Source organism: Equus quagga, chromosome 1, assembly GCF_021613505.1.
Source record: "Equus quagga isolate Etosha38 chromosome 1, UCLA_HA_Equagga_1.0, whole genome shotgun sequence".
In the NCBI taxonomy this organism is placed as follows: Eukaryota; Metazoa; Chordata; class Mammalia; order Perissodactyla; family Equidae; genus Equus; species Equus quagga.
Genome location: NC_060267.1, coordinates 95,204,495 through 95,228,337, shown reverse-complemented (window position 1 = coordinate 95,228,337; position 23,843 = coordinate 95,204,495). Strand labels below are relative to the sequence as shown.

Genomic DNA, 23,843 nt, shown 5'->3' with positions numbered 1-23,843 from the left:
TTCCCCACACTAGGTTTTCAGAACAGCGGCCCTGGGGGCTCAGGGGAGGGAAACAGGCTGGCTATGGGGTCAGGGAAGTGCCGGCTGCTGGATGACAGTGACCCAGACGGCCCCTTGGGGGCGGTACAGGTGGCCAGCTGAGAACCCACCTGGCCCACGGACGTTGACGTCCATGCAGTCAGCGTCAGCCTCGCCCTGGGGTGGCGTGGGGGCCATGGCGGACACACGTAGGTCGGCGGCGTCCAGGTGCTGCTGAGTCCACTGCCGGTGGTCTGTCTGGTCATCCAGGTCGGGAAGGACCACCGACTCCTCAAACTAACGAAGAAGGTTGAGTAGAGAGTCACGTCGAGCCCGGGGTGGGGACAGGGCACACTGGGGACGCCCTGGAGCCTGCCCGACTCACCCGGTACTTCTTGGTCTCCAGGTCCTCGTCGCCCCACTCGTTCTGGTTGTCATCCATGAGGGCACCGTCCGAGGCATTCTTCAGGGGCCTGAGGGTAAGAAGTCGGGGAAGCGAGACTGAGCGGGGCTCACCAGGAAACCCCCCAGGCCGTGGCTTAAGCGGCAGTCCAATGCCTCAGACCACACTCGGCATGCGGGGCGAGCCGTGGTCGGGAGGGGAAGGCCCCGCACCCCCAGCCCCCAGGACCACACTCAGCATGTGGGGTGCGCTATGGTCGGGAGGAGCAGACCCCACACCCCAAGCCCCCAGGACCACACTCGGCAGCGGGGTGGGCTGTGGCCTGGAGGGCCAGACCCCACACCCCAAGCCCCCAGGACCACACTCAGCATGCGGGGTGGACCAGGGTCAGGAGGGGCAGGACCCCCGCATCCCCAGGGGCCACGGCAGCGTCCACTAACTTGAGGCCCACGGAGTCCTCGCCCAGGGGCTCCCGTCGCTTCTTCTTGCTGGCCTCTGACACCTTGAAGCCCTCGGGGAACCAGAGCTGCCCATGCTGCCGCCGTCGCTTGCGGGACAGCAGCACCCCACAGCCCACGAAGAAGAGCAGCACGAAGGCGGCCACGGCCACGTACATGAAGTGCAGCGGTGGGGGCGGGGGCGGCTCCACGCTCTCACCTGCGGGCACAGGGGCCGCGGGCCGGCGCCCGGCCATCAGGTGGTGGCTAGGCGGCAGGCCGGCAGCCGGGGGGCAGTGGACTGGCTCGGCGGCCGGGCGCCTCCTCACCCACTCTCCTCCATCCCGCCCCCCAAAATAAGGTCATTTTCTACGCGATTAATCAGAATTGCAAACTATCGCTAAATTCTCTCCTGCACCAGCCGACTATCTGGAGACGCTCCTACTTTCTTCTCCTTTACGGAGGGGGATTAGCAACTTCGAATCGCTGCGCTTGCACTGAGCTGTTAAGACAAAGGATTTACGGGGATTTTCCAGATACAAACTTCAACACTTCACATGACACCGATCAATTCTTCACTCTCTCCTTCTCTGCTTTTTTAAAAAAGCTGTAATGACTTTGAAATAATACCCAACAAAGGAAAATCAGGGAGGAGTGGGGCGCGACAAAGGCTCCCACTTTCTGGCACGTTATGCTGGTCCCATGGGCCAGCCACACCCACAGCTGTCACTACAGGTGGGGAGGATGTGCCAGGCAGAAAATTCCAGAAAGGCACTTCCCGGACTCTGCATGCCACACACCCGGGGGGGGGGGGGGGAGGGCAAAGGCACAAAGAGCCAGAACGTTTGGGGCACTGGGAGACCGAACCTCCGCCAGTGGCCTCTCCCCACACACAAGTGAGCTGTGCCCTCGGGGACGGCTGGGGCGCAGGACAGCCACTCACTCTGCACAGCCTCGATCTTGTAGGGGATGTTGAGGCTGCCCAGCGAGGCGAGTGCGCCCAGGAAGGCGGCCACGTCGGTGGTGCTCTGGAAGCACTGTGAGGACGACTGGACACATTGCCGGTTGTCGATCTCCAGGTAGACGATGGACCTGGGGGATGTGCCGGGTCAGGGGGCTCGGACCACAGGCTTCCTCCCTGCGCCCACCCAGCCAGCTGCCTCCAGTGACCAGCTCTGGCTCCTGGTGGTGTCACCGCGACAGGTGGGGAGAGAGCAACCCCAGAACCCAAGGGGCAGCCCAGGGTAGCAGGGAGCCGGGTCTGGACAGGAGCCACCCTGCAGGTGGACAGTGCCCCCGCCAGCCCAAGTCAAGCACAGAAATCAGCCGGGGACGCAGCAGCTACTCGCACGGACACCCCTCAAAGTGCTCTCCCACCCTGGCTCCGCTGCCCTCTGGTTCTCCTGGGTGCCGTGAGCACTCCTATCGCTCATCTCAGAAGGACAGAGGCCTCAGGAACCTCACCCTCTCCTGGGAGCTGGCCCCAGGCCCCAGGGCATGGGCTGTGGGGTCAAGAGCCCTGGGCGGGAATGCTGCCTTTGACCCTCACCTGTGGTGAGCCCTGGGAAGTGCCAGGTCCTCTAGGAACCTCAGTCTCTTTTACATCAAGTGGTAACAGCACTGCCTACCTGGGGGAGGAGCCTTGAGGGTTGGGGTCGGGGAGGGCCTGGCCCAGGAAAGCTGCTAGGGGCTCACTCACCCACGGATGTCCATGGGGTCCAGCTCCCGGCGCTGGCGCCCACCCCCGCTGCCCGGAAGCAGTGAGGCCTTCACGTGGCCTAGCAGGCCGCCAGGTGTGGCCCAGCCATCCACGGAGCGCCGGATGGGGTGCTTGCGCAGCTCCTCTTCGCGGCCATAGTAGGGGAAGATCATCTGCTGGCCACTGGCGTCGCGCTTGAAGACCACATTGGTGTGCAGCAGGCGGCTGAGCTCCCGCAGGAAGTGGAAGGAATTGTTGCGCAGCTGCTCGGGCGGCATCAGCACCACCACCACCAGCGTGCCGGCCGCCAGCCGCTCAGGCACGTGCTCCGCACAGTCCAGCCCGTCCCACTCGCACTCGGCGCTGTTGCAGCCCTGGTCGCAGTGCCCGTCGCTGAAGTGGTCCTTGCAGTACTGGTCATACAGCGGGCTGTGGGGCAGGCACGCTCAGGCTCCCTCCACGCCCGGGCCTCCAGGGGCTGGCGCCACCCCCAGGCCGCTGCCCGCCCCAGGCCACACCCAGGGGCACGTGCCCACTCTGTCCACTGGGGGAACCGGGGCCAGAGCCTGGCTGCACGCTGCTCTGCATCTGAGCTCAGACCTTCCTCTGCCCACTCTCCCTGCTCCACGAGGGGACGGCTCTCTCCCTGCTCCATGAGGGGACAGCTCTCTCCTTGCTCCACAGTGAGGGGACAGCTCTCTCCCTGCTCCATGAGGGGACAGCTCTCTCCTTGCTCCACAGCAAGGGGACAGCTCTCTCCCTGCTCCATGAGGGGACGGCTCTCTCCCTGCTCCACGAGGGGACGGCTCTCTCCTTGCAGTGAGGGGACAGCTCTCTCCCTGCTCCATGTCCCTGCAGTGAGGGGACGGCTCTCCCCCTGCACTGCGAGCCCCGGGCACCGAGGGCAGGCGCGGCCGCCCCCCGGCCTTACTTGCACTGGCCCTCCGCACGCTGGCAGTCGAAGCCGTCGAAGAGGCAGCCGGCCGAGTTGCACTGGCTGTCGCAGTGGCCGTTGCTGAAATACTTCCAGCACTGCAGGGACTGCGTGCAGTTCTGCCAGGGGTCATTGAAGTTGAGGGAGCAGTCGCCGCCGTCCCAGCCGCAAGCGTGGTTGTTGCAGCGCACGCTGCACACCTTGTTGCCGGCCTCCTCGCGGCACGCGGGCAGCTCGCAGGCCTCCTCGATCTGTGGCGGGGGGATGTCGAGGCCCACGCCGCCCCCGAAGCTGTAGTCCAGGATGTGGCACAGGAGCCCGTTGAACTTGGCGGGGCACAGGCAGCGGTAGAAGGGGCTCTCGGGCGTGGGCTCACAGGTGCCCTGGTTGTAGCAGGGGTTGCCGCCCACGCAGGGGCTGCTGGCTGGAAACTGGCACTCGGGGCCGGTGAAGGGGCCTAGACACAGGCAGGTGGGGCTGCGCGGGCCCGAGATGCAGGTGCCCCCGTTCAGGCAGCGCAGGCTGCCACAGGCCCGCGCGTCGTTCTCGCATGTGGCGCCCTCGTAGCCCTGTGGGGAGGCGGCGCAGGAGCAGTCAGGGCGGGACCCGGTGTCCCCACCTAGGAGACGGGCACAGCCCTTCCCTGGGCAGCACGACCCTTTGAGAAGCACTCTCCCCATGTGAAAAGCTCCGGGGATCCCTGGGGTTGGGAGGGTGGATGCATAGGCGGAACACGGCATTTCTAGGCCCCGAGAAACTGTGCATGATACTCTAACGGCGGTTGTGCCCAAAAAGAATGCTCAGCGCTGGATGACCCTGCCCTACACTGAGGCCTGGTCTCAGCAACATGTTTCAGGGCTGGCTGTCAATCGGACAATGTAGCACACGAAGGCCAGATGCTGACACCGTGGAGAGTGAGCTTGTGGGGGGAGGGGGCCGTGGGAATTCTCCACGTTCTGCATAATTTTTCAGTAAACCCAAAACTGCTCTGAAAATAAAGCTTATTGACAGAAGATATGATCTCAAGGAGACCAAGAAAAACAGAGCCCAGATGCTCGAGCCAGCCTCTGCTTTCCGGCACGTGTGCAGGCCCAGGCTCAAGGCCCCCGGGGGCTGCCCAGGGCCGGGGTAGGGGTCCAGCCCTCCCTGCCCCAGCCCGTGGCTGCACCTACCGCCGGGCATCTGCAGATGAAGCCACGGGCTGTGTTGGAGGCCACAGCGCAGGTGCCCCCATTCTTGCACGGCTTCCCCTTGCAGCCGTTGATGACCGACTCACAACGGCGCCCTGGGGACAAGAGCGGGTGTGAGAGGCTCACCCGTGCCCACTGGCCTGCTCGCCCCGCCTGGCCCTCGAACCCACCGGTGTGGCCGGCACGGCACTCGCAGTGGAAGTCGTTGACGCGCTGCACGCAGTTCTGGGTGCCGCGGGCGTCACAGGGGTTGGACAGACACTCGTTGACATCGCCCTCGCAGCGCTCGCCCACAAAGCCGGGCGGGCAGGTGCAGCTGTAGCCACCCACTTGGTCCACACAGGTGCCGTTGTTAAAGCACTTGGGGCCGCGGGACACGGGGTCCACGGGGGGGTTGCAGTCGTCCACGTTGATCTCGCAGTGCACGCCTGCAGGAGCCAGGTGACATCAGGGGCCTGTGCAGGCCGCACTCGGGCCTGGCCCCTCCCAAGGGCAGGATCGGGACCCCACACACGCCCAGGAAATGGGATGCTGGTGACGGGACCATGCCCTGCATGCTGCCGTGCACCAGGGGCCGGGCTGGCTCCCTCTGTCAGCCCCACGAGGCCAAATGAGGTTCTGGCCGGGTCCCAGATGCTGCTGGCTGGTCGCAGGGCAGCTGACGCGCCCACTGTCCCAGGAGTCCAGCTTACCCTGCGTGCCCCGGGGACAGGAACACTTGTAGGTGTTGGTGAGGTCGATGCAGGTGCCCCCGTTCTGGCACGGGTGGGACAGGCACTCGTTGATCTCCTCGGAGCAGTTCACCCCGTGGTAGCCGGCCACGCACTGTGCAGGCAGATGGGCAAAGTGAGGGGGTTGCGGCTCAGGGGGTAGCAGGGGTGTAGCCCCTCACCCCCTGAGCAAACGGGGCCACACGAGCTGTCCTCTTGCTTAGCGGAGTTCTGGGTTCCCCACACTGCGCCAACCTGGAGGAAGACCCCTGCCCCACTGACCCTGGGAAGGCCCTGGGAAGCTGAGAGTCACTGCCCAGAGTGGGGTGTAGATCCTTTTCCGTGGGATTGAGGCCAGGACAGAGGTGGGGGCCTCAGGACCAGCTCAGCTGAGCCCAGACACACTCTGGGGGAGGGGAAGCCCTGCCCCACTTCCCAGTGCACTCTTCTTTCAGCCTCCCCCACAGGATACCTCCTCCAGGCAGTCTTCCCCAAGTACTCCAGCCCCCCGCAACGGGAGTTAAAGGTATACATGTCTGTCTGGTTTAGCCTTCCCCGCTGCCCTGGCTCCCAGCCCAGAGCCCAACACACGACGACACTCACACCAGACACACACGCTCCCACCTGGGCTGGGTCCCCACCTCGCAGGAGTAGCCACCAGGGTAGTCGGTGCAGGTAGCCCCATTCTGGCAGGGGCTGGGCGAGCACTCGTCCACCTGGTCCTCGCAGTAGCTGCCCGTGTAGCCAGCCTGGCAGTGGCAGTGGTGCGTGCTGCCCTCGTTCTCGCAGAGCCCTCCGTTGCGGCACAGGCGGCTGACGTTGACGTCTGCAGGGGCCGAGGGGCAGGGGCGTGAGGCCTGGGCTCCCCTGCTGCGGGGCCGCCGCGGGCCTCAGACAGCCCACCTCCTGACCTCTGATGGCAGCCGCCTGCCGGGCGTGGTCGGGTTGGGACACGGCCAGTTACCTTGCAGCCGCGCGGCCACCTCGCAGGAGACGCTGGGCACGTCGCAGTAGAGGCCGGTCCAGCCGCTGTGGCACTCACAGCGGTACAGCGCGTTGGTCTGCCAGCACTTGCCGCCGTTCTTGCAGGGTGAGGAGTCGCACCAGCGCACCAGGCTCTGGGGACGGGAGCGCCAGCCTCGCTCAGCCTGCCCGCCTGGGGCCCGTTCACCGGCAGCGCGGAACGCACACCCGCCAGAGACCCTGTGGCCCAGGGTGGGGCCCGACCCCATGATACAGAAGTGGAAACTGAGGCCCATGGGCTTCCCTTCCTCAGGAGCAGCCCAACACTGGGACAGGGGTCTCTCTCTGGGCCCTCGGCAGATCCAGACTGCTGGCTGCCTTTCCTCAAAGGAAGGTTTTTCTTAAGAAATAAACAACTCTCTTCAAGTTTTTTGTAACTGATGTTTTACATGAAAATCTTCAATAAACACAAATCTTTAATACTTTTACATATTTCCTATAAAAACATCAGCTGGGCTGTCTTCCCCAAGTCCCCCAGTCCTTGCTCTCGCTCCATAAACCTCTGCTACCCGACCGGGGGGCCCCCTCTGATTGGGTAGGCGGCAGCACAGCCCAGGGCCAGACACCGCAGTGACCACGGCCATCGCCCGCCCTCGGAACCTGGCTCTCCCCTCACTTGTACCCCAGTGGCGAGTGAAGCCACCCTGGGCCGATGTGAGCAGGCCCAGCAGGGTGGCTGTTACGAGGACTGCAGCGGGCGTCCCACCTTGGCCACTCCTGCCGGGACCCTGCGGCCCGCTCGCTCACCTGGCAGTTGAGGCCCGTGTAGCCCTGCGGGCAGGTGCACTTGTAGGTGCCGTAGCTGTCCTGGCAGGTGCCACCGTGCAGGCAGGGCCGGGAGTCGCACTCGTTGACGTCGTGCTGGCAGTAGCTGCCTGTGAAGCCGGGTGGACACAGGCAGGTGAAGGAGTTGATGCCATCCACGCAGGTGCCGCCATTGAAGCAGGAGCTGGAGGTGGGCGGGCAGCAGGAAAGGAGGGTGAGTGGGGTCCCAGGATCCTGCCCGAGTAGGCACTTCCTCTCAGACATCTCCCCCTTGACTCAGACTGTGGCCAAAGGGCCCTGACGGCCAGAACAGGCTGGGAGCAGCCTGGCTGACCTCAGGCAGGCCAATGGGAGCTGCAAGAAGCCCCCAACACAGGGCCAGGGGCTTTAGACTCTCACACCACTCACACAGCCATCCTTCTTCCTTCTTTTTAACTCACGCTGACAGGAGCTTTATAACACACATAGGTAGATATTGGCTAAGATAAAACAAAGAAGAAACCAAAACCTACACAGGGACTATGGAAAATAGACATGTCAGAAACCAAAGATGAAAAGGACATTTAATGCTGAGCTTCCTGGCAGCCACGGCAAAAAAGGAAACCAGACACATTACAAAGTCCTTGTTGTCTGATAGAAGGAGGCAAACTAGTTCTTCAGGATAAACTACCAGTGTTCCCGGTTCTCACGCTGTCAAGGGACAAGGGCCCTTTCAGGAGGAACACAGCAGCACAAGGAACAACGTCTGACTCAACTCAACCAGCATCGAATGCCAACCAGGCAGACAGCTGCTTGGTGCGCCAGGCTGCCAGAGAGGACGCACGGCCCCATGGCTGTGTCCTCCCACGCCTCAGCCCGAGGCCTAGATGGCCGTGCAGTGCCCTGGCCCATGGGCCGTGGCCCTGCGCACCTCTCCGTGCAGTCGGGCGTGTTGTTCTCGCAGTGGATCCCGCCAAAGCCCGGGGGGCAGGTGCAGGTGTAACTGTCCACACAGTCAGTGCAGTTGGCGCCGTTGCGGCAGGGGCTGCTGGCACACTCGTTGATGTCCTCCTCGCAGAAGGCGCCCTGGAAGCCGGGCAGACAGTCGCAGAAGGCCGCGTTGATGCCGTCGGTGCAGGAGCCGCCGTTGTGGCACGGGTCTGAGGGGACACGAGAGAGGCCTGAGGGGCGGGCCCTGCCCCGACTGCCAGGACACCGGGGTTGGGAGGGCTCCCGGCAACCTCAGCGGCAACACGGCCCTTTTCTTGTGCTTGGGGTCCACCTTCCCCCACACTCCCAGACCCTAAGCCGCAGGGGGCAGTGGGAGAACGCACATGCTTAACAGTCAGACCGAGCAGGGTTGGAGTCACAATCTTCCCTGCTCGCTGGGTGATACCAGAGAAGACATTTGGCCTCTCTGGTTCTCAGTGTTCTGTGACCGAGAGCAGGGGCCCGAGAGGCCTGCTCCACGCTAAGTCATGACAAGGACTAGTAAGAACGAGGCTTGACAGGGTCAGGTGCCACGCGGTGGGAGGAGCTACTGGAATCCGGCCGGAAGATGCTGGGATGGGCTTGAAGCCTGGCTCTGGAGCCTTCTGGAACCACCTTGCTCAGTCCACACAAGGCCCGCAGTGATGCTCTGTAAGCAGCAGTCACCTCCCCAGAACTTCCTCCAGGATCTGACCCAGGCTCCCTCCCGGCCACGCTCAGCGGGACTGAGCCAAGGGGTTGGCCTCTCTGGGTGTGACGGCCGGCACTGCCAGCACCGACCCCGTGCCCGGGCACTGCCACACCCCTTCTCCCACCAGCTCCCCATCTGGTGCCTGCCGGGGAAACAGGTCTGAGAGCATCTCAGAGGTGGACACAGTGGCCCTGTCGCCCACCCCGGCCCTGGCCACCAGGCCACTCACTTGGCCGGCAGTCGTCGATGTCCGTTTCGCAGTTGCGGCCTGTATAGCCGGCTTGGCAGTGGCAGCGGTAGCCGCCGTTGGTGTTCTGGCAGGAGGCGCCGTGGCGGCATGGGCTCTTCACGCACTCGTTGATGTCGATCTCGCAGGTCTGCCCTGGGGAGGGGAAGGGAGCCGTCAGTGCAGCGCCCCCGTCCAGGCCTCTGCCCGGTCCCCCCAGAAGCAGGGCCTCCTCAGCCCTGTGACGATCCTCTGGGGATGTCCTGGGAAAGAAATGCTCCCCACCTGATGCCCCCCAATTCTGGGCCAAGCAGGGTCTAGAAATCCAGCATGGGAAGGGCCCTGTGAGGTCAATTCCTGCTTCTTGAGCCCCCTTGCAAGTGGCTCTGCAGCCTGCTTGCACATTCCCAAAGACGGGGAGCTCACTACCTCCTTCCCTGGAGGTCCCTGAGCTCCCCTGGGCCTCTCACTCTCCCGGGACTCAGCCCAAGCCAGGGATGCAGGGAGCAGGCGGTCTCACCTTGCCAGCCCACAGGGCAGACACAGGAGAAGCTCTCGAAGTCCTCAGACTCCCTGCACTCGCCACCATTTCTGCAGGGCCCGGGGGCACAGGGGGCCAGCACCACCTCGCACGTGGCCCCTGAGGGGCCGAGAGACAGGCTGTGAGACCAGGGAGCCAGGCCAAGGGCTGATCCCCAACCCCACCTGGCATCTCCAACAGAGGCCACTGCAGCCACCTCCTGCTGGTCACTCCACTGTCAGAGCATACCTGGCTGGCCCTGGCGGGGTGCCAGTGGCACTGTACTGGGACCCCGGGTGAGCTCCTGGCTGAGTGGGGACCCGACCCGGGGGATGAAGACCAACCAGACAAACGCCTAGCTCCTGAACCGCCCCTGGTTCCTCCCTCGGCTGCAGGACACAGCTGGGCCTCACCTGCCTGGAGTGCCTGGGAGCCAGGACCAGGCCAGGACTGACAGCCCCTCAACCACACCGCAGGGGTCTCGGGCCTGCTCCCAGCCTCAGCCCCCATGCGCGTCCATCTCCCAGAGGCAAAGGGCCCTGCACTGAGCTGGAGGCCTCGGTGCGACTCTCTGCAGCTCTGTGTCGCAGGTAGCAACTGCCCCGTCACGGGAGGCCATCGAACAAAGGCCAAGACAGCAGGGGACAAGCCCTCCACTCTGCTGGGGGATGTGCCAGCCTCAGCCCCAAGCATGTCCTACTTATTGGTGAGCATTGGGTGCAGCATCAGGACGTCTGGGGGAGTCTGGCTAGAACCATGTGCACACTGGGTGACTTTTTCCCCATGAAAGCCTGATGGACAGTTTTCCTGTTTACGGCCCGTGGGGGCTGATTCCCGAGGAAGCTAGGAAGTGTTATCTTCCTTGCCTCCCATTATCTCCCTGGCCTGCTGGTGCGATTTTCCAGGGCCTTTCTTTCTATCAGTTTCCACGGTGACCTGGGCAGGCAGGAAATTCGCCAGAGTTTCCGACAATTGTGAAAAGGGAAGCAGGAAGCGGGCAGACGGGAAGCGGGTCAGCACAGGCCGGCTCCTCCCAGCCAGGCTCTCCAGCCTCTGATATCAACTTGTCCAAAAGGGCCTCGGGTGCGCCCCGGGTGCAGAGGCCCCTGGGCGGCCATTGGGGGGAGTTTCCTCACCAATGCAGGAGAGAAAACCCAGGGCCCTAGCTCTGGTCAAAGAAAACACTGCTCGGGCCACAGGCCGCCCGGTGTCACGGGAACCACAGACACGGCCCAGCCCTGCCCGACTTGGCCGGCAAGCTCCTCTCAGGACCTCCAGGGCCCAGAGCCGCCCACAGCGGCAGCACCCTCTGCCGGCTCCCCGGGAGGCCCGGTGGCCCTGGCGGTTGTGGACTTTTATCTTTTGACACTTTGCAAACCTCTTCTACAGAGGGGACCGTTTCCCGTGATCCCCTTGGCTGGGCCAATGGCAGCGGCCAGGACGCCCCGGAAAACGTCTCCCGCCCCTGTTCCGCGTGAACAGAGGGCTCCTTGTGCCCCTACACAAAGAGGGCCCGCCGTCAAAGGAATCCCTCGGGCCTGGCCATGGCTGGGGAGGGCGGCCTGACCCCAGGGGCCCACAGCAGCATGGACGCCAGACACGGAGGCCGCTAGCCTGGGCCCAGCTCCCGGCTGTGCCGCCAAGGGTCCCACCACCTCACCTCCCAGGCAGGCCTCCCAGGTAAGATGTCTGGGACAGACAAACTAAAACTTCCTCCCACGCAGCCTACGTTGCGGGCTCATCGGACTATGACAACGGCAGAGCGAGGCCCACACGCAGCCGGGCCTAAGGCTCAAAGCACAGAGCAGAACCCGCTGAGCAACAGACAAGCCTGGCGTCAAGGGGGCCGCCGCGCCCCTCTCAGCCACCGCTGCTCCCTGTAGCCACCCCCTCCCTAAGGCTGTCGGGGGCCTGCAGAGGCCCAGCCCCACCTGTGTAGGGCAGCAGGCAGTTGCACTTGTACCCAGCCACATCATCGATGCATGTGCCCTGGTTCAGACACGGGTTGGACGCGCACTCGTTGATGTTGGTCTGGCAGTTAGGGCCTGGAGAGAGGGGGACAGTGGTCAGTGTGCCCATCACCCTGGGTGTCATGGCAGGGCCCCACCACAGGTCCCTCCTCATCTCCTGGAGTGGAGAAGAGTGTGGCGCCGAGCTGTGAGGCCTGGAGCCCACCCCAGGGGGTCTGCCCCACTGGCAGCAAGCAACTCTCACGGGAGGGAGAAGCCGAGGGCTGCGCGCTGGCTGGACGTGGGTCCCGGCTCTGCACTGCCCACCAGGAGGGCCTGCTGTGTGGCAGAAGTCCCCGCCCCACTCACCACTGAAACCTTCCCGGCATGTGCACACGTAGCCGCTGGTCATGTCTTTGCAGGTGCCGCCATTGACACACGGGTTCGACTCACACTCGTTGTTGTTGATGTCACAGTTTGCCCCACTCCACCCGGGGTCACAATCACACTTGTATCTGCAGAGGTGACCACACTGCAGCTCAGGTGTGGCCTGAGATGTGCAGGCCTGGGCTGTGGACTCTCTGGGCTCTGCCGCCAGCCTATGGTCTGATGGCATGAAGGCACAGGTCCACTCTGACTCTCAGAATCCTTTACAGTGGTGGCAATAGCACCCACTTTGCCCAAGACAGTGACAAGAGTCTGGTTACGCTAGGTTTGGGACAGCGTCCTGTCCAGGGCAGTGGTCAGAAGGCCCTCCACCACTCACGCACTATGGCCTTCAACAGAGGACTTATTCTCTGTGGGCAAAACAAGGGCCTGAGGGCACTGTCCACGTCCACGGCCCCGTATGGACAGAGCAGTGCTGGGCACATAACGGAGGTGAGAATCCAAAGGGAAGCTTCCGTTTCTACACTAGACCCTAATATGTCTGACGCCGTATGTGGGGCTTTTCCCACCCCAAGTAAGCCCCCAGCTCTCAGGACACCAGCTGGGTGGCCTACCGTTCGCTTCCGGAACTGACCACCCAGAGTTAGCACAGACCCCACGGTGAGGGGCTCGGTCCACAGACTACCCCAAGTCAGACGCCAACACAAGGCCAAGCTGTCACCTGTTCTTCTCACCGAATCGCGGATGCAAAGACCCTTCCTCAAGTTCAAGAACTTGCTAGAACAGCTCCCAGAACTCCGGGAGACATTTACTCACTAAACTAGTGGTTTAGAACAGAGGTGAAACTCAGGCACAGCCAGGTGGGAGGGAGCCTGGAGCTTCCGGCCCTCGGCAGCGTGCCCCTCCCAGCGCCACCACGGGCCCCCGACCCAGAAGCCCGGCTCCTCCAGTCAGCGCCTTACGGAGGCTCAGCTCGTAGGCGCGGCTTGATCACGTCACTGGCTCTTGGTGACTAACTGGACCTTCAGCCCCCTCCCCTCCTGAAAGGTGGGGCCCTCTAATCACAGGCTGGTCCCCCCACCCAGCCCCCGTCCGCAGGCGACCTCAGCCATCTCATTAACGTAAACTCAGGCGGGGCTGAAAGAGGCTTGTTATGATTAAAAGATGCTCCTTCTGCTTTTATAAATCGGAGCTGTTTCAAGAGCCAAAATATAGACCAACATGTTTATCTCTCATCACGTCTGCATCACAGAGGTGTCAGCTGTGCAAACGTGTTATAAGGATCGTTTGAGACTTGCCTCCTGAGCTGCTGTCATGCCAATGACGACACACAGCCCAGGGCAGCGCCGGGCAGAGATGAGGGCTGAGTGAGCATCTGGACGGCCCACTCTGGGGCACAGATGGCGGATCTGTCCTGGGGCACACCCACCCACCCGGCCTGGGCTTACCACTTCTGGCCCCTCCGGAGCTTTGCACAGGTGCCTCCCTGGCCTGACCCTGGCTGGCCACCACACAAGCTGCCTCCCTTGGGGCAGAGCTTCCATGGACGCAGACTGGCGGGGAGGACATGCCCCTGCACCCCTGTCCCACACTGCATACCCGTTGAGGCTGTCCCGGCAGGCCCCGTGGATGCAGGGGTCGCTGTTGCATTCGTTGACCTCGGACAGGCAGGTGGGGTCGTGGTAGCCCTCGGGACAGCGGCAGGTGAAGCCGTTGATGCCGTCCTCACAGGTGCCCCCGTTGTGGCAGGGGTTCCCAGCACACTCATCAATGTTGATGTTGCACATGCTCCCTGCGGGTGGGGGCAGGGGCTCAGACACGCACGCCCAGGGGCCCCCAGAAGAGGACGAGAAGGAGGGGTCTTGGTGAGCAGGTTCTGGTCCCCCTGAGCCTCAGTTTCTCCCTCTTGAACCCAGGATGAGAACCAACCCCTCTCCCCGAGTTCACCCGAGGCGTAGACCGGAGGCAGACGTGTCACATGACAGTGAGCTGAGTGGGCCCTGCGCTCTGTGCCTGGCGCTGACGGGCACTCACATGAGTCTTCCTCCCGGCTGCCCCAGGGGCAGAGACTGTGTCATCTGCCTTGAGTGAGGACAACCTGAGGCCCAGAAAGGCCACGGACCTGCTCGGGGGCAGACGGCAGAGGCCAAACGTGTGCCCAGAGGCCTGGCTCTGCTCCTGGCCTGCTGGGCTGACTCTAGCAGGGACAAGAGGCCCAAAGATGCCCATCCCCGCACTGGCCAGAGCCCCAGTCCTCCCATGGTCTCTGCTGCAGGGGGCTGAGGCTGGAAGCCTGATAGTGGGGCCATCCGGCCCTCAGGCCCCCAGACCGGGCCAGTCGGGACCCTAAGGCCATCACTGACCTTGAGCACAGACTTGGCCCCTGTGGCAAGGCCGTGACAAGGGCTAGGAGGAACAGAGCCCTGCTGGTCCCCAGCCCCTGGGGCCGCTCACCTGTGTAGCCCGGCTCGCAGGCGCACTCGTAGCCGTCGATCTTGTCCAGACAGGTGCCCGAGTCGCAGGGGTTGCTGGCGCAGTCGTCCAGGTTGATCTCACAGTTGGGTCCTGGGGGTGGAGGACACATGGCGATCAGCTCCGGAGCCGCGAGCCCCCTGCCCTCCCGCCCAGCCCTGGCCAGGCACCTGTGGTCCCCTTGAGGCAGAAGCAGAGATAGGCGTTGTCACGGTCCTGGCAGGTGCCCCCGTGGCGGCACGGCTGGCTGTGGCACTCATTGATGTTGGTCTCGCAGTGGTGGCCCGTGTAGCCGGGCCGGCACAGGCAGGTGAAGGTGGCCACGCCATCCTTGCAGGACCCGTAGTGGCAGGGGTCAGGATTGCACTCGTCGATATCCACCTCACAGTGGGGCCCTGTGTAGCCTACAGGATGGGGGCCCAGGGGGCTCAGGGCAGTGTTCCCTGGCCAGGTGGCTGTTCCTGCCCCGAGATACCGCCAACCAGATCGGGGGTTACCAGTGCTCCCGCCTGAGAGGAATGGGGTGTCTTTTATCTAGGGACACCCCTCCGCTGCCAGGGTAGAGCTGAGCCGTGTGCTTGGCCCTGGAATAGTGACCCAAGACTGAGGGACTCTCATCTCCCATGCCCCTCTCCAGGACCCTGTGTCCCACTTTTCCTCCCTTCCCAGGGCCTGTGGTTGGGCGTCCCCGCACCTTCTGTGCACACGCAGGTGTAGGTGTTGGGCCCATCCAGGCACTTGGCGCCATTCTTGCAGGGCGTGCTTGCACACTCATCTACGTCATACTGGCACAGGTGCCCGGTGAAGCCTGTGCCAGGGGAGAGGGGTGGTGGTCAGACGTGATGAGCACAGCGGCCCCAAGGCTGAGCCCCGGCTGGACCAGGACAGGGACAGCCCGGATGGGCTCCCCCAGAACATACTTGGGCCAGGGCTCGACAGATCCTCCAGATTTCTCTTCTGCCCCCTCTCAGCTCCTGCCCTTAGAGTCAAACCCCTCCTGGTCCCCTCACAGAAGGGCCTTCTCCCTAGACTGGCTCCGGTTGCCATGGCTACAGCCGGGCTGGGCTGTGAATGGGATCCCCTGCTCGGTGTCTGGATGGCTGATTCACGTCTCGGGAGGCCCAAGGCTCTGACCTGCAATGCCTCTATGGGCTTGGTGTGCCCCCGGCCCTCCCCTGTGACAGACTGGGCCCCCCCTCAGGCTCCTCAAGCCCTCTCAGCCATTGTGTCAATCACAGGCCAGGTGGACAGGGCAGGCTGGCTCCCCCCTGGCCGAGCCTTGAATCCTCAGAGAGGTAGGCCGGCGCCTCCTCCTGCCTAAGCTCCTCAGGGCCTGGGGAGCACACTGCTGCTCCCACGGCACCTTTCTCTCCAGAAAACTCCAATAGTAAGAAGGAGGGTGCCCAGGCCCTGGGTTACCCCAACCCCCAGTGAGCATACGCAGCCAGGTGCCCTGCCTGGCCTTGCCTGTTGAGGGAAGCCCGAAAACACCCCTCAGCTCCCCAGCCCAGCCCTGGGGGACCCTCCCGGCAACCCTCAGGGAGAAGGGGAGGGGCTCCTGCAGGACGAGGCCCAGGCCCACAAGCAGACCAGCCCGCGGGGGACTCTCCCGCTGGCCACCCCGAGGGCCCGGCTCACCCGTGGGGCACTCGCACAGGAACTCGTTGATCTTGTCCAGGCAGCGGCCGTTCTGCAGGCATGGGCTGCTGGCGCACTCGTCCGTGTTCACCTCGCAGTGCACGCCTTCATAGCCTGAGGGTGGGGGACAGTGAGGGGGTGCAGGGGGGCCCCACCACGACCAAGGGCTCAGGACACAGAAGTGACGCCCAGCTCTGGCCGCTGGCAGAGGCAATGGCCCACACCCAGGGCCGACCATCCACCCAGCTCTCGCCCTGCTCTCGGCTGTGCCCTGCGGGCTTGGCCTTGGTTCCCCCCAGTGCCTGCAGAGGCAGTGGTCTGGGTAGGCGTGGAGAACAGGGGAGAAGAGATGCAGCCGGGGGCCCTGCCAGAAGCTGCCTGCCTTGACTCAGTTTCCCCTCTCCCCAGTGTCGGGCAGTGCCACCTTGACAGGCAGGAGACCGGCTGCCATACCAGGCATGCAGATGCACTGGAACTCCCCGATCTGGTCCAGACAGGTGGCGTCATTCTGACATGGGTTGGAGACGCACTCGTTGACGTCGATCTCGCAGCGCGGGCCGGTGTAGCCCTGCAGACACTGGCACTCGAAGGAGCCCAGCGTGTTGATGCACTTGCCCGCGTGCTCACAGGGATTGGCACCTGCACGGGGGGTGGGGGGTGTAGCACAGGTGAGGGGCTGCTCTAGCACCCCAGCCTCTGGGGCAAGCCTGCCTCCCCCATCAGACTAGCAACCTCTGAGAGCAGAGCTTTTCCCAATGGATCCCCCACCCCGCCATCACTCCCACAGCCCACCCAGCCCTGCGCGTACCCAGCGAGCACTCATCCACGTCCTGGCTGCAGGCCGGGCCCGTGTAGCCCGAGGGGCAGGTGCAGATGGCCTTGCCGTTGACGGGGTTGGTGTCGCAGTTGGAGCCCTCGTTGCAGGGGTTGCTGATGCAGGCATCGTTGAGGTGGCACAGCAGACCTGGGCAAGCGGTCGCGGTCAGCAGGGCACTGCCCCTCCCGCCACTGGCCTGGGAACGGTGAGCTGCCCACAGCTGGGCCGGGTCTACCCCAGTCCAACTCCCCAGGGAGAGGCCTCCCACAGCAATGCCACTGAGTGACCCCGGTGAGCATCCCACAACCCTCGGGCTGTTTCGTAAGGTTTGTCACCAGCAGCCCCGACCGTGGCCGGTCCCCTAGCCTCTTCACTCCAGAAAGGCCTCTTTGGCGTTAACCTCGGAGGCCCTGAAGACCCATGGTCTGTGTGTCTGAGCGAGGTCGTGCACGCCAGGCCCGGCCCACAAGAGCTCACTGAGGCAGGCGCCACCCCCGTCCCCATGTGGCCCTGGGCCCTCAGTCGAGGGCAGCGAGACCTGCCAGAACCTGCCTCCCCACTAGGCCACCCTGCCCACGGCCGGGTTTCAGGTGCTCACCAGTGCGGCCATGGGGACACTCGCAATAGAAAGAGGCCACACGGTCGTGGCAGGTGGCGCCATGGAAGCAGGAGGCGCTGGCGCAGTCGTCGATGTTCTCGCTGCAGTCCTCGCCCGTCCAGCCGTTGACGCACACACAGTTGTAGCCGCCGTGGCTGTTGTGGCAGGTCCCACCGTTCTGGCAGGCGTTCGGCATGAGCTGACACTCGTCCACGTCCTCGGTGCAGTACTGACCTGTGGGGGCCGGGACCCCTCAGCCACAGGCTGAGACCCTCACTCCACGAGGAGCAGGGTCCACCTCCACCAAGAAGGCTTCCTGGGTGGACTCCTCCACATACCGGCCGACTGAACCACTCCTTCCTCGGCACCCCCGGCACCAGAGCAGGCTCCCACCTCGCTGCTCTGACTGTGGGCCTCGGTGCATTGGGGTCCACACTTGCCTGTCATCGCCAGGGGGCAGGGCCTATGTCCTGCCCAGCGAGCTCGGCTCAAACCTGGGGACCTGATTCTGGCACAGGGCTGCCCGGCGCCAGGCTGCAAACGGTCCACACAGACCAGCTGATGCCACATCTGTGCCGACCACTGGGGTGGGGGCCTCAGACTCCAGTCGCAGACAGAGAGGCTGCCAGGTCACATCCTCCGGCTCGGCCCGGGTTCTTGGGCCTCTCGCCACCCCTCCCTCCTCCCCCTCTGTGGCGTCCCTGCCCAGGCCGCCTCCCCGGTACATACCTGTCCACTCCGGTGGGCAACGGCAGTTGTAGGTGTTCACACCGTCCACACAGGCTCCTCCATTCTTACAGCTGTTTCCTGGACAGTCGTCGATATTTTCCTCGCAGTTCTGGCCGGTAAAGCCTGCGGAAGGAGGAGCCAGGAGCCGGTCAGCCCCTCCCACAGAGCCGGGGAGCATGGCCCAAGGCCCTCACCCGTCCCGCTGCGCTCTGACCTCTTCCTGGCTGGACCCATGACACCCACTCTGGATGAACAGCTGCCTGCCACGACAGCCCTGTGCTGCCCGCTGACTTGGGGCCCTGGGGGTCCATGCCCTGTCCCCCGCCCCCCCCGCCCCCCCCGCTCCTGTGACCAGTCCCTCACTCCTCCCTGAGGCATCACGGAGTCAAGAGTCAGCCAAACAGACAGGGACTCAGACCCAAGGTTCCGGAGGTTCTGTCCTAAAAACCCTTCTGTGTAACAGAGTTCCCAGCGGCTCTGTATCTCGGAGCTGCCCACGAGCCAGGCACTGCGCTGGGGGCTCTCTACAACACCCCAGTGGGCAGCCATGGACAGCCCATCTTCCAGGGGCTGCCCTGGGGCTGGGGAGGTCTCCGAGCTGGCATCTGGAAGGGGCAGCACCCAGGTGGGCAGTCCCGGGGGCGTGCAGACCTCCCAGGATCAGAGGCGTGGTGTCCACCGCCTCCCCCCAGCCTGGGGCTGGCCTCCACCATCACCTCCACGGCCAGTCAGTTAGCCATTAATCCACCGAACTCCCGCTGGTTCAATGATCAACCCAGAAAGGTGTGTCTGGCACTGGCCAAACCTGCAGCCGGTTACTAATTAATGCCCCTCCCGGGGTGCCTTTGAACCTCTCCCACCCTTGGAGAACCAAGCTGTTGGAGCCCCTCCCTCTGAGCCCCCCCCCACCCACCAGCTGCCCTGGAGCAAGAGCAGGAGGCCAGGAAGAGCGAAAATGCAAACAGGACAGTGGTTTGGGGGGAGCACCCCAATGAGAGCCCAGCTCCAGTCCCCACTCATGTGGTGGAGGGTCCTGCATGCCACTCCCCCCACACTTCGGAGGGTCTTGTTCTAAAGTGGGGTGGGGCTCACAGGGCAGGATGCCCCGCCCCCCCGGCCCTCCCCATGGCCCCACGAGGGCAGGTCCCTCTTGGCCCATGTGGCCAGACGTGAGACTCTAAGCCTGGTCACATGGCCACCAAGACAGCATATGAACCCAGAGCCCAAACTTGGGTCTGGCAAGAGGGCCCAGCCCTCGACCCCCCAGAGACAGCTGAGGGCCGCGCAGTGCTGGGGCAGGCAGGTGGTGAGGGCAGCACCCAGCAACACACAGGAAATGCACGTGCCTGGCGTCTGCACGCAGAGGCCCAGGGCTTGGCGGATGGTGGCAGGCAGAGTACTTCCCCTCTGTAGGAGCTGGGCTGGGCCAGGGCGGCGTGGGGGCTGGGACAACCCTGGGTCACCTCCGGGTCAGTGGGTCCTGTGCCCCGCCAGCACGCAAACGCCACGACTCCTCCCACCGACTCCTCCTCCTTGTTCCCCCTCCTTGATCCCCTCCCCTGTTCCGGCCTAACCGCATGGTGTGCAGCTGACAGACTAGAGGTTTCCAAAGCTCTTCGTCACTATTATTATTTTTAGATCATCAGCAGCAAAACTGACTCAAATAAAAACTATGGCGGAAAGACTGATAGGTACCACAGGAACAGCGGAGCCCCTGGGGGCCAAGCCTGCCCATCCCCTCCGCCCCTCCCACGGGAGACGAGTAGGGCCAGGAGAAGGGAAGTGACGGCTAAGCCCGGCCCAGCCCTGCCGCCCCCACCCCGGCAAACAGGGGAAGCCCCGGGCTTGCACAAGCAGGGTGCCCCGGCAGCAGCGGTGAGCTCTGCAGCTCACACATGGCTTCCGGAGAACGCCAGACGAGAAGGACTCAAGGGCAGGCTTGTGCCACTGCCCCAGGACAAGGGGCCAGGGGCTGCGAGGGCATGCCCATCCAGCCAGATCACCCAGGCTGTATCTCACTGAGGAGCCTGCCAGGGGGCTGCAGGGACCCTGGCTCCCTGGCACAGGGGAGGAGAATTGGGGGTCACGGGCCCAGCTGTCTGGTCACAGCAGGCCCTACCCTGGGCAGAAGTGGGTGAGGGGGGCACAGACTGTGGTAGCACCTCCTCCTAGTGGTATTCACTATTCCAGACCCACTAACATACCAGACGCAGGGGTGCCTCCTAACTTCCTGTGCTCAGTGGGACACACCATCCAACCTGGCCTGCCTGCCTGGCTCTCTATTCCGCTTGGCACCCCATTCCTGAGCCCTGGCCCTCCCTCGGGGGCTGCCACTGAGAGTGGGGGACATGGCTGCACCCAGAGCAGGAGGCCGCGGGGTCGTACCTGGCAGGCAAGCGCACTCATGGGTGGTGTCCCCCGTGGGGCGGCAGGTGCCCCCGTTCTGGCAGGGGGAGGGGCTGCAGGGCACATAGGGCAGCTCGCAGTGGGGACCGGTGTGGGTGGCACGGCAGGCACAACGGTAGGAGCCGACCTCGTTGTGGCAGGTGCCACCGTTGCGGCAGAGCCCCGGGCTCTGGCTGCACTCGTTGACGTCCTGCTTGCAGGTGGGGCCGTGGAAACCGGGTGGGCAGCCGCAGATGTACGAGGCCTCGAAGGGCAGGCACTGGCCGCCGTTGGCACAGGGGTTGGAGGCACACGGGTCAGCCTGCTGGCACGTCTTCCCTGGTGGGCAAGGGGACCAAGAGGGTCATTCTGGCCTCCTGCTCCCCATGGCCAGGGCCTTCAGAGCCTGGGGGGCAGCTTCCAGGCGCCATGGAGGAGGCAGCCTGGGACAGACCTAACAGCATCACGTCTTTATCCTCAGGACGCTGCAGCTGCCGGACATAGCCATCTTTCTGCAGACGAGGGACCCGAGGTTCTGAGACACTGAGCAACCATCCCAGGATGCACGGCCAGTGTGGGGTGAGGTGGCCTTTGAGACCTGACCCAGTCTGTCTGCCCCGAGAGCCCACACTCTTAAAAACAATGCTCTAGTGCCCTGCCCCAGCTCATGGCTGCTGATGCAGGGCTAGGGCAGCCCTGGGACGCAGAAGGTGGGGACCGGGCTGCACACAGAGGCAGGGAACGAGGGCTGGGGGCCTTGCAGCGGGCTGCTGAAAACCGGACAACTCAGGCCTGGAAAGGGGCAACAAGTGGGGGCTTGGAGCTATTCTGGATCAAGGACCCCAATGGCCTGACGGATGCCCTGGACCCCCTCCCAGCCGCACAGGCAGGGGTCTGGCATCTGCTAAGCACATCAGGTTACATGGGCCTCTGGGGAGCGCCACCCCACTGTCCCCCCACCCGCCCGCCGGCATACTCACCTGACCAGCCCGGGGGGCAGCGACACTTGTAGTCGGTGAGCGTGAGCAGGTCGCAGGTGCCACCGTTGCGGCAGGGGTTGGCGAGGCAGGCGTTGTCTTGTGGGGTCAGGCAGAGGGGGCCGGAGAAGCCCAGGGAGCAGCTGCAGGCATAGTCTACCAGGCCACTGCGGTCCACCATGTGGCACGTCCCGCCGTTCTTGCAGGGGGCGCTGAGGCAGGGGTTGGGCGCCTGGCATCGCTGGCCCGCGAAGGCCCCGCTGCAGCTGTGCAGACATGCCAGAGCTGTTAGTTTCACCAGCTCCGCGAGCACCCGCCTCCGCTGCCCAGCACCGGCCCCCGGTGGGCCACAGCTGCCCCCCAGGAGCGCAGTGGCTGCCGGGCCCCACCCCAGGTGGCAAGCACAACTGGGTGCAGGCTCCAAAACTGGGCGACGACTGCTCGGGCAGGGCGGTCGGGGGAGCTTGGGGCTCCTTGAGGGGCGGTGGAAGCGTTGTGGGGCCAGATAGAGGTGGTGGTTGCACAACCTTGAGAATGTGCCAAATGCCACGGAGCTGCACACTATAAAGTGGTTAATTTTATATTAAGTGACTTTCCCCTCAATAAAAGCAAAGAATCATTATGTTAATTGGGGGAACGGGCTAGAGACCAGAATGGGCAGCCGGGATTCCAGAACCCGTGTAGGCGTCCATGTCTGCACCTCCATGAGCCACTGAGAAGGGGCCATGAGGACCAGTCAGAGCCATTCTCCGGGGACGGGAACGGCCACTCTGAAATCTTTTGTTTTGGGGGCTTGCCTGCTTTTTTCCTCTCTAGCTCTTTTGTAATGAATATGCATTACTTGGGTAATAAAGAGTTCACAGCTTTTCTCTCCTTTCACTACCAAGACGACAGCGAATGGGGAAAGGCCTCCAGAGAGCGGATGGATCGGCTTCCCGTTTTCTTTTCCAGGCGGAACCCTTCCTGTCAGAGGTCTTACACCACGGGGATCTCGCTGGGATGCAGGTTGGCACCCCTTCCCCACCCTCACTTAGTGCCCACACCCAGCTCTTCCCCTCGGATCAAGTCCTCAGAGCAGACATCCAGCCAGCATCAGCCAAGGGCAGACGGACCCTCTTTACAGCTGGAGGAGTCAGGCGGCCAGCAGGAGCGCCCTCCCTGAGCTCTGTGAGCTGGCCGGGGGGCCCAGGGCCACCATGTCTGGCAGGTCTGTGTCCTCCCCCAGAACACGCTGCTCAGGCTCGCCAGGAACAGCCCCCCGCCTGGTCTCACGTGTTCCCTGCAAGGACAGGCTCAGTGCCTGCCTCCCCCACCCAGGAGCCCACTCGGCCACCTGTTGGTCCAGCTTCTAGAGCCTGGCTGTAAACTGACTGCTAAAGTTACCTCATAGCCTCGTACTCGCGGGAAAGCTCAGCACAGGCTCTGGGACCAGCCAGGCACGGCTCTTCCCAGCCAGAAGCCTCTGAGGCAGAACGTGCCCCCGGCCCACGGCGGCCTGGGAAGGCAGCACTGACGCCGCGCCCACAGCTCCGGGCACTTAGTGGGCAGGGCCTCCTCCTGCCTGGCGGCCAGGGGTCGGGGGGAGCCTTGGGTCCCCTGGATGAAGAGGGGGCTCTCCTGAGGATGGAACCATCTGGCCTTCCAAAGCCCACCAGGAGGGAGCTGCCCCCCAGCACTAGCACCCCTGACAAAGGCCTGCCCGCCCCAGGGGCCCAAGCCAAACCTGCACGCCAGGCGGCCCCTGGAAAAGCCCTACCCTGGAGAGGCGGCGGTGTGCGGGGGCCAGGGTCTGTGTGTCTCTCAGCAGCTGGGCTGCCCCCCTGTTCCTGCGGCCTGGGAGGCATCCGTCTCCCTCAGGGCTTCTATCTGTGGCTACAGCTTGGGCAGGGGGCACGCAAAATGGCCACTCTGGCCCACCATCTGTTGCCAGAAGCCAAAAGTCCTAAAACCAACTGGCTTAAAGAAAATAAGTTGTCCCCCTCCCACCCCAAGGCATAAGTCAGGCCTGAGCAGTGGCTCCCACCCGACTGACTCAGGAAGGGGGGCAGCTGGCTCCTTGTGGAGGGAACGGACCCCGGGAGCATGCCCCCGCAGTGTGGCCGACTGCTCTGGCACCGTGGGCTCCTGCAAGGCCGCAATCTAAGAGTCTGGGGAAGGTGGCGTGGCCCCCACTGCGCACAGATCCAGTTACAGGCCGCCCGGTCCTGGCCTGAGCGGCACTGGGAACCCGGAGTGCTGGGGGGGCTGCGGGGGGGGATGGAGGCAGCACCTCCCCCAACCTATCAATGCCCTCCATTGTCAGTCAG

The 23,843-nt window shown here is 64.0% G+C and overlaps 1 protein-coding gene across 1 annotated transcript in view; it reads right to left on the bottom strand.

Moving 5' to 3' along the window:
* NOTCH1 (notch receptor 1) overlaps nucleotides 1–23,843 on the bottom strand; it is a 49,347-nt gene that overhangs the window by 6,857 nt on the left and 18,647 nt on the right. Inside the window, exons 3-30 of the mRNA XM_046652032.1 lie at nucleotides 21,541–21,803; nucleotides 20,561–20,899; nucleotides 18,176–18,298; nucleotides 17,447–17,680; nucleotides 16,840–16,995; nucleotides 16,485–16,670; nucleotides 16,032–16,145; nucleotides 15,088–15,201; nucleotides 14,564–14,797; nucleotides 14,376–14,486; nucleotides 13,521–13,713; nucleotides 11,904–12,049; nucleotides 11,517–11,630; nucleotides 9,586–9,705; nucleotides 9,069–9,221; nucleotides 8,090–8,318; nucleotides 7,162–7,363; nucleotides 6,356–6,509; nucleotides 6,033–6,217; nucleotides 5,374–5,506; nucleotides 4,852–5,109; nucleotides 4,664–4,776; nucleotides 3,489–4,060; nucleotides 2,558–2,986; nucleotides 1,802–1,950; nucleotides 862–1,078; nucleotides 404–491; nucleotides 150–315 (exon numbers count right to left, since the gene is read on the bottom strand). Of these exons, the coding sequence (XP_046507988.1) occupies nucleotides 150–315; nucleotides 404–491; nucleotides 862–1,078; nucleotides 1,802–1,950; nucleotides 2,558–2,986; nucleotides 3,489–4,060; nucleotides 4,664–4,776; nucleotides 4,852–5,109; nucleotides 5,374–5,506; nucleotides 6,033–6,217; nucleotides 6,356–6,509; nucleotides 7,162–7,363; nucleotides 8,090–8,318; nucleotides 9,069–9,221; nucleotides 9,586–9,705; nucleotides 11,517–11,630; nucleotides 11,904–12,049; nucleotides 13,521–13,713; nucleotides 14,376–14,486; nucleotides 14,564–14,797; nucleotides 15,088–15,201; nucleotides 16,032–16,145; nucleotides 16,485–16,670; nucleotides 16,840–16,995; nucleotides 17,447–17,680; nucleotides 18,176–18,298; nucleotides 20,561–20,899; nucleotides 21,541–21,803 (5,495 nt within the window). The remainder of the gene's footprint in view (nucleotides 1–149; nucleotides 316–403; nucleotides 492–861; nucleotides 1,079–1,801; nucleotides 1,951–2,557; nucleotides 2,987–3,488; nucleotides 4,061–4,663; nucleotides 4,777–4,851; nucleotides 5,110–5,373; nucleotides 5,507–6,032; nucleotides 6,218–6,355; nucleotides 6,510–7,161; nucleotides 7,364–8,089; nucleotides 8,319–9,068; nucleotides 9,222–9,585; nucleotides 9,706–11,516; nucleotides 11,631–11,903; nucleotides 12,050–13,520; nucleotides 13,714–14,375; nucleotides 14,487–14,563; nucleotides 14,798–15,087; nucleotides 15,202–16,031; nucleotides 16,146–16,484; nucleotides 16,671–16,839; nucleotides 16,996–17,446; nucleotides 17,681–18,175; nucleotides 18,299–20,560; nucleotides 20,900–21,540; nucleotides 21,804–23,843) is intronic.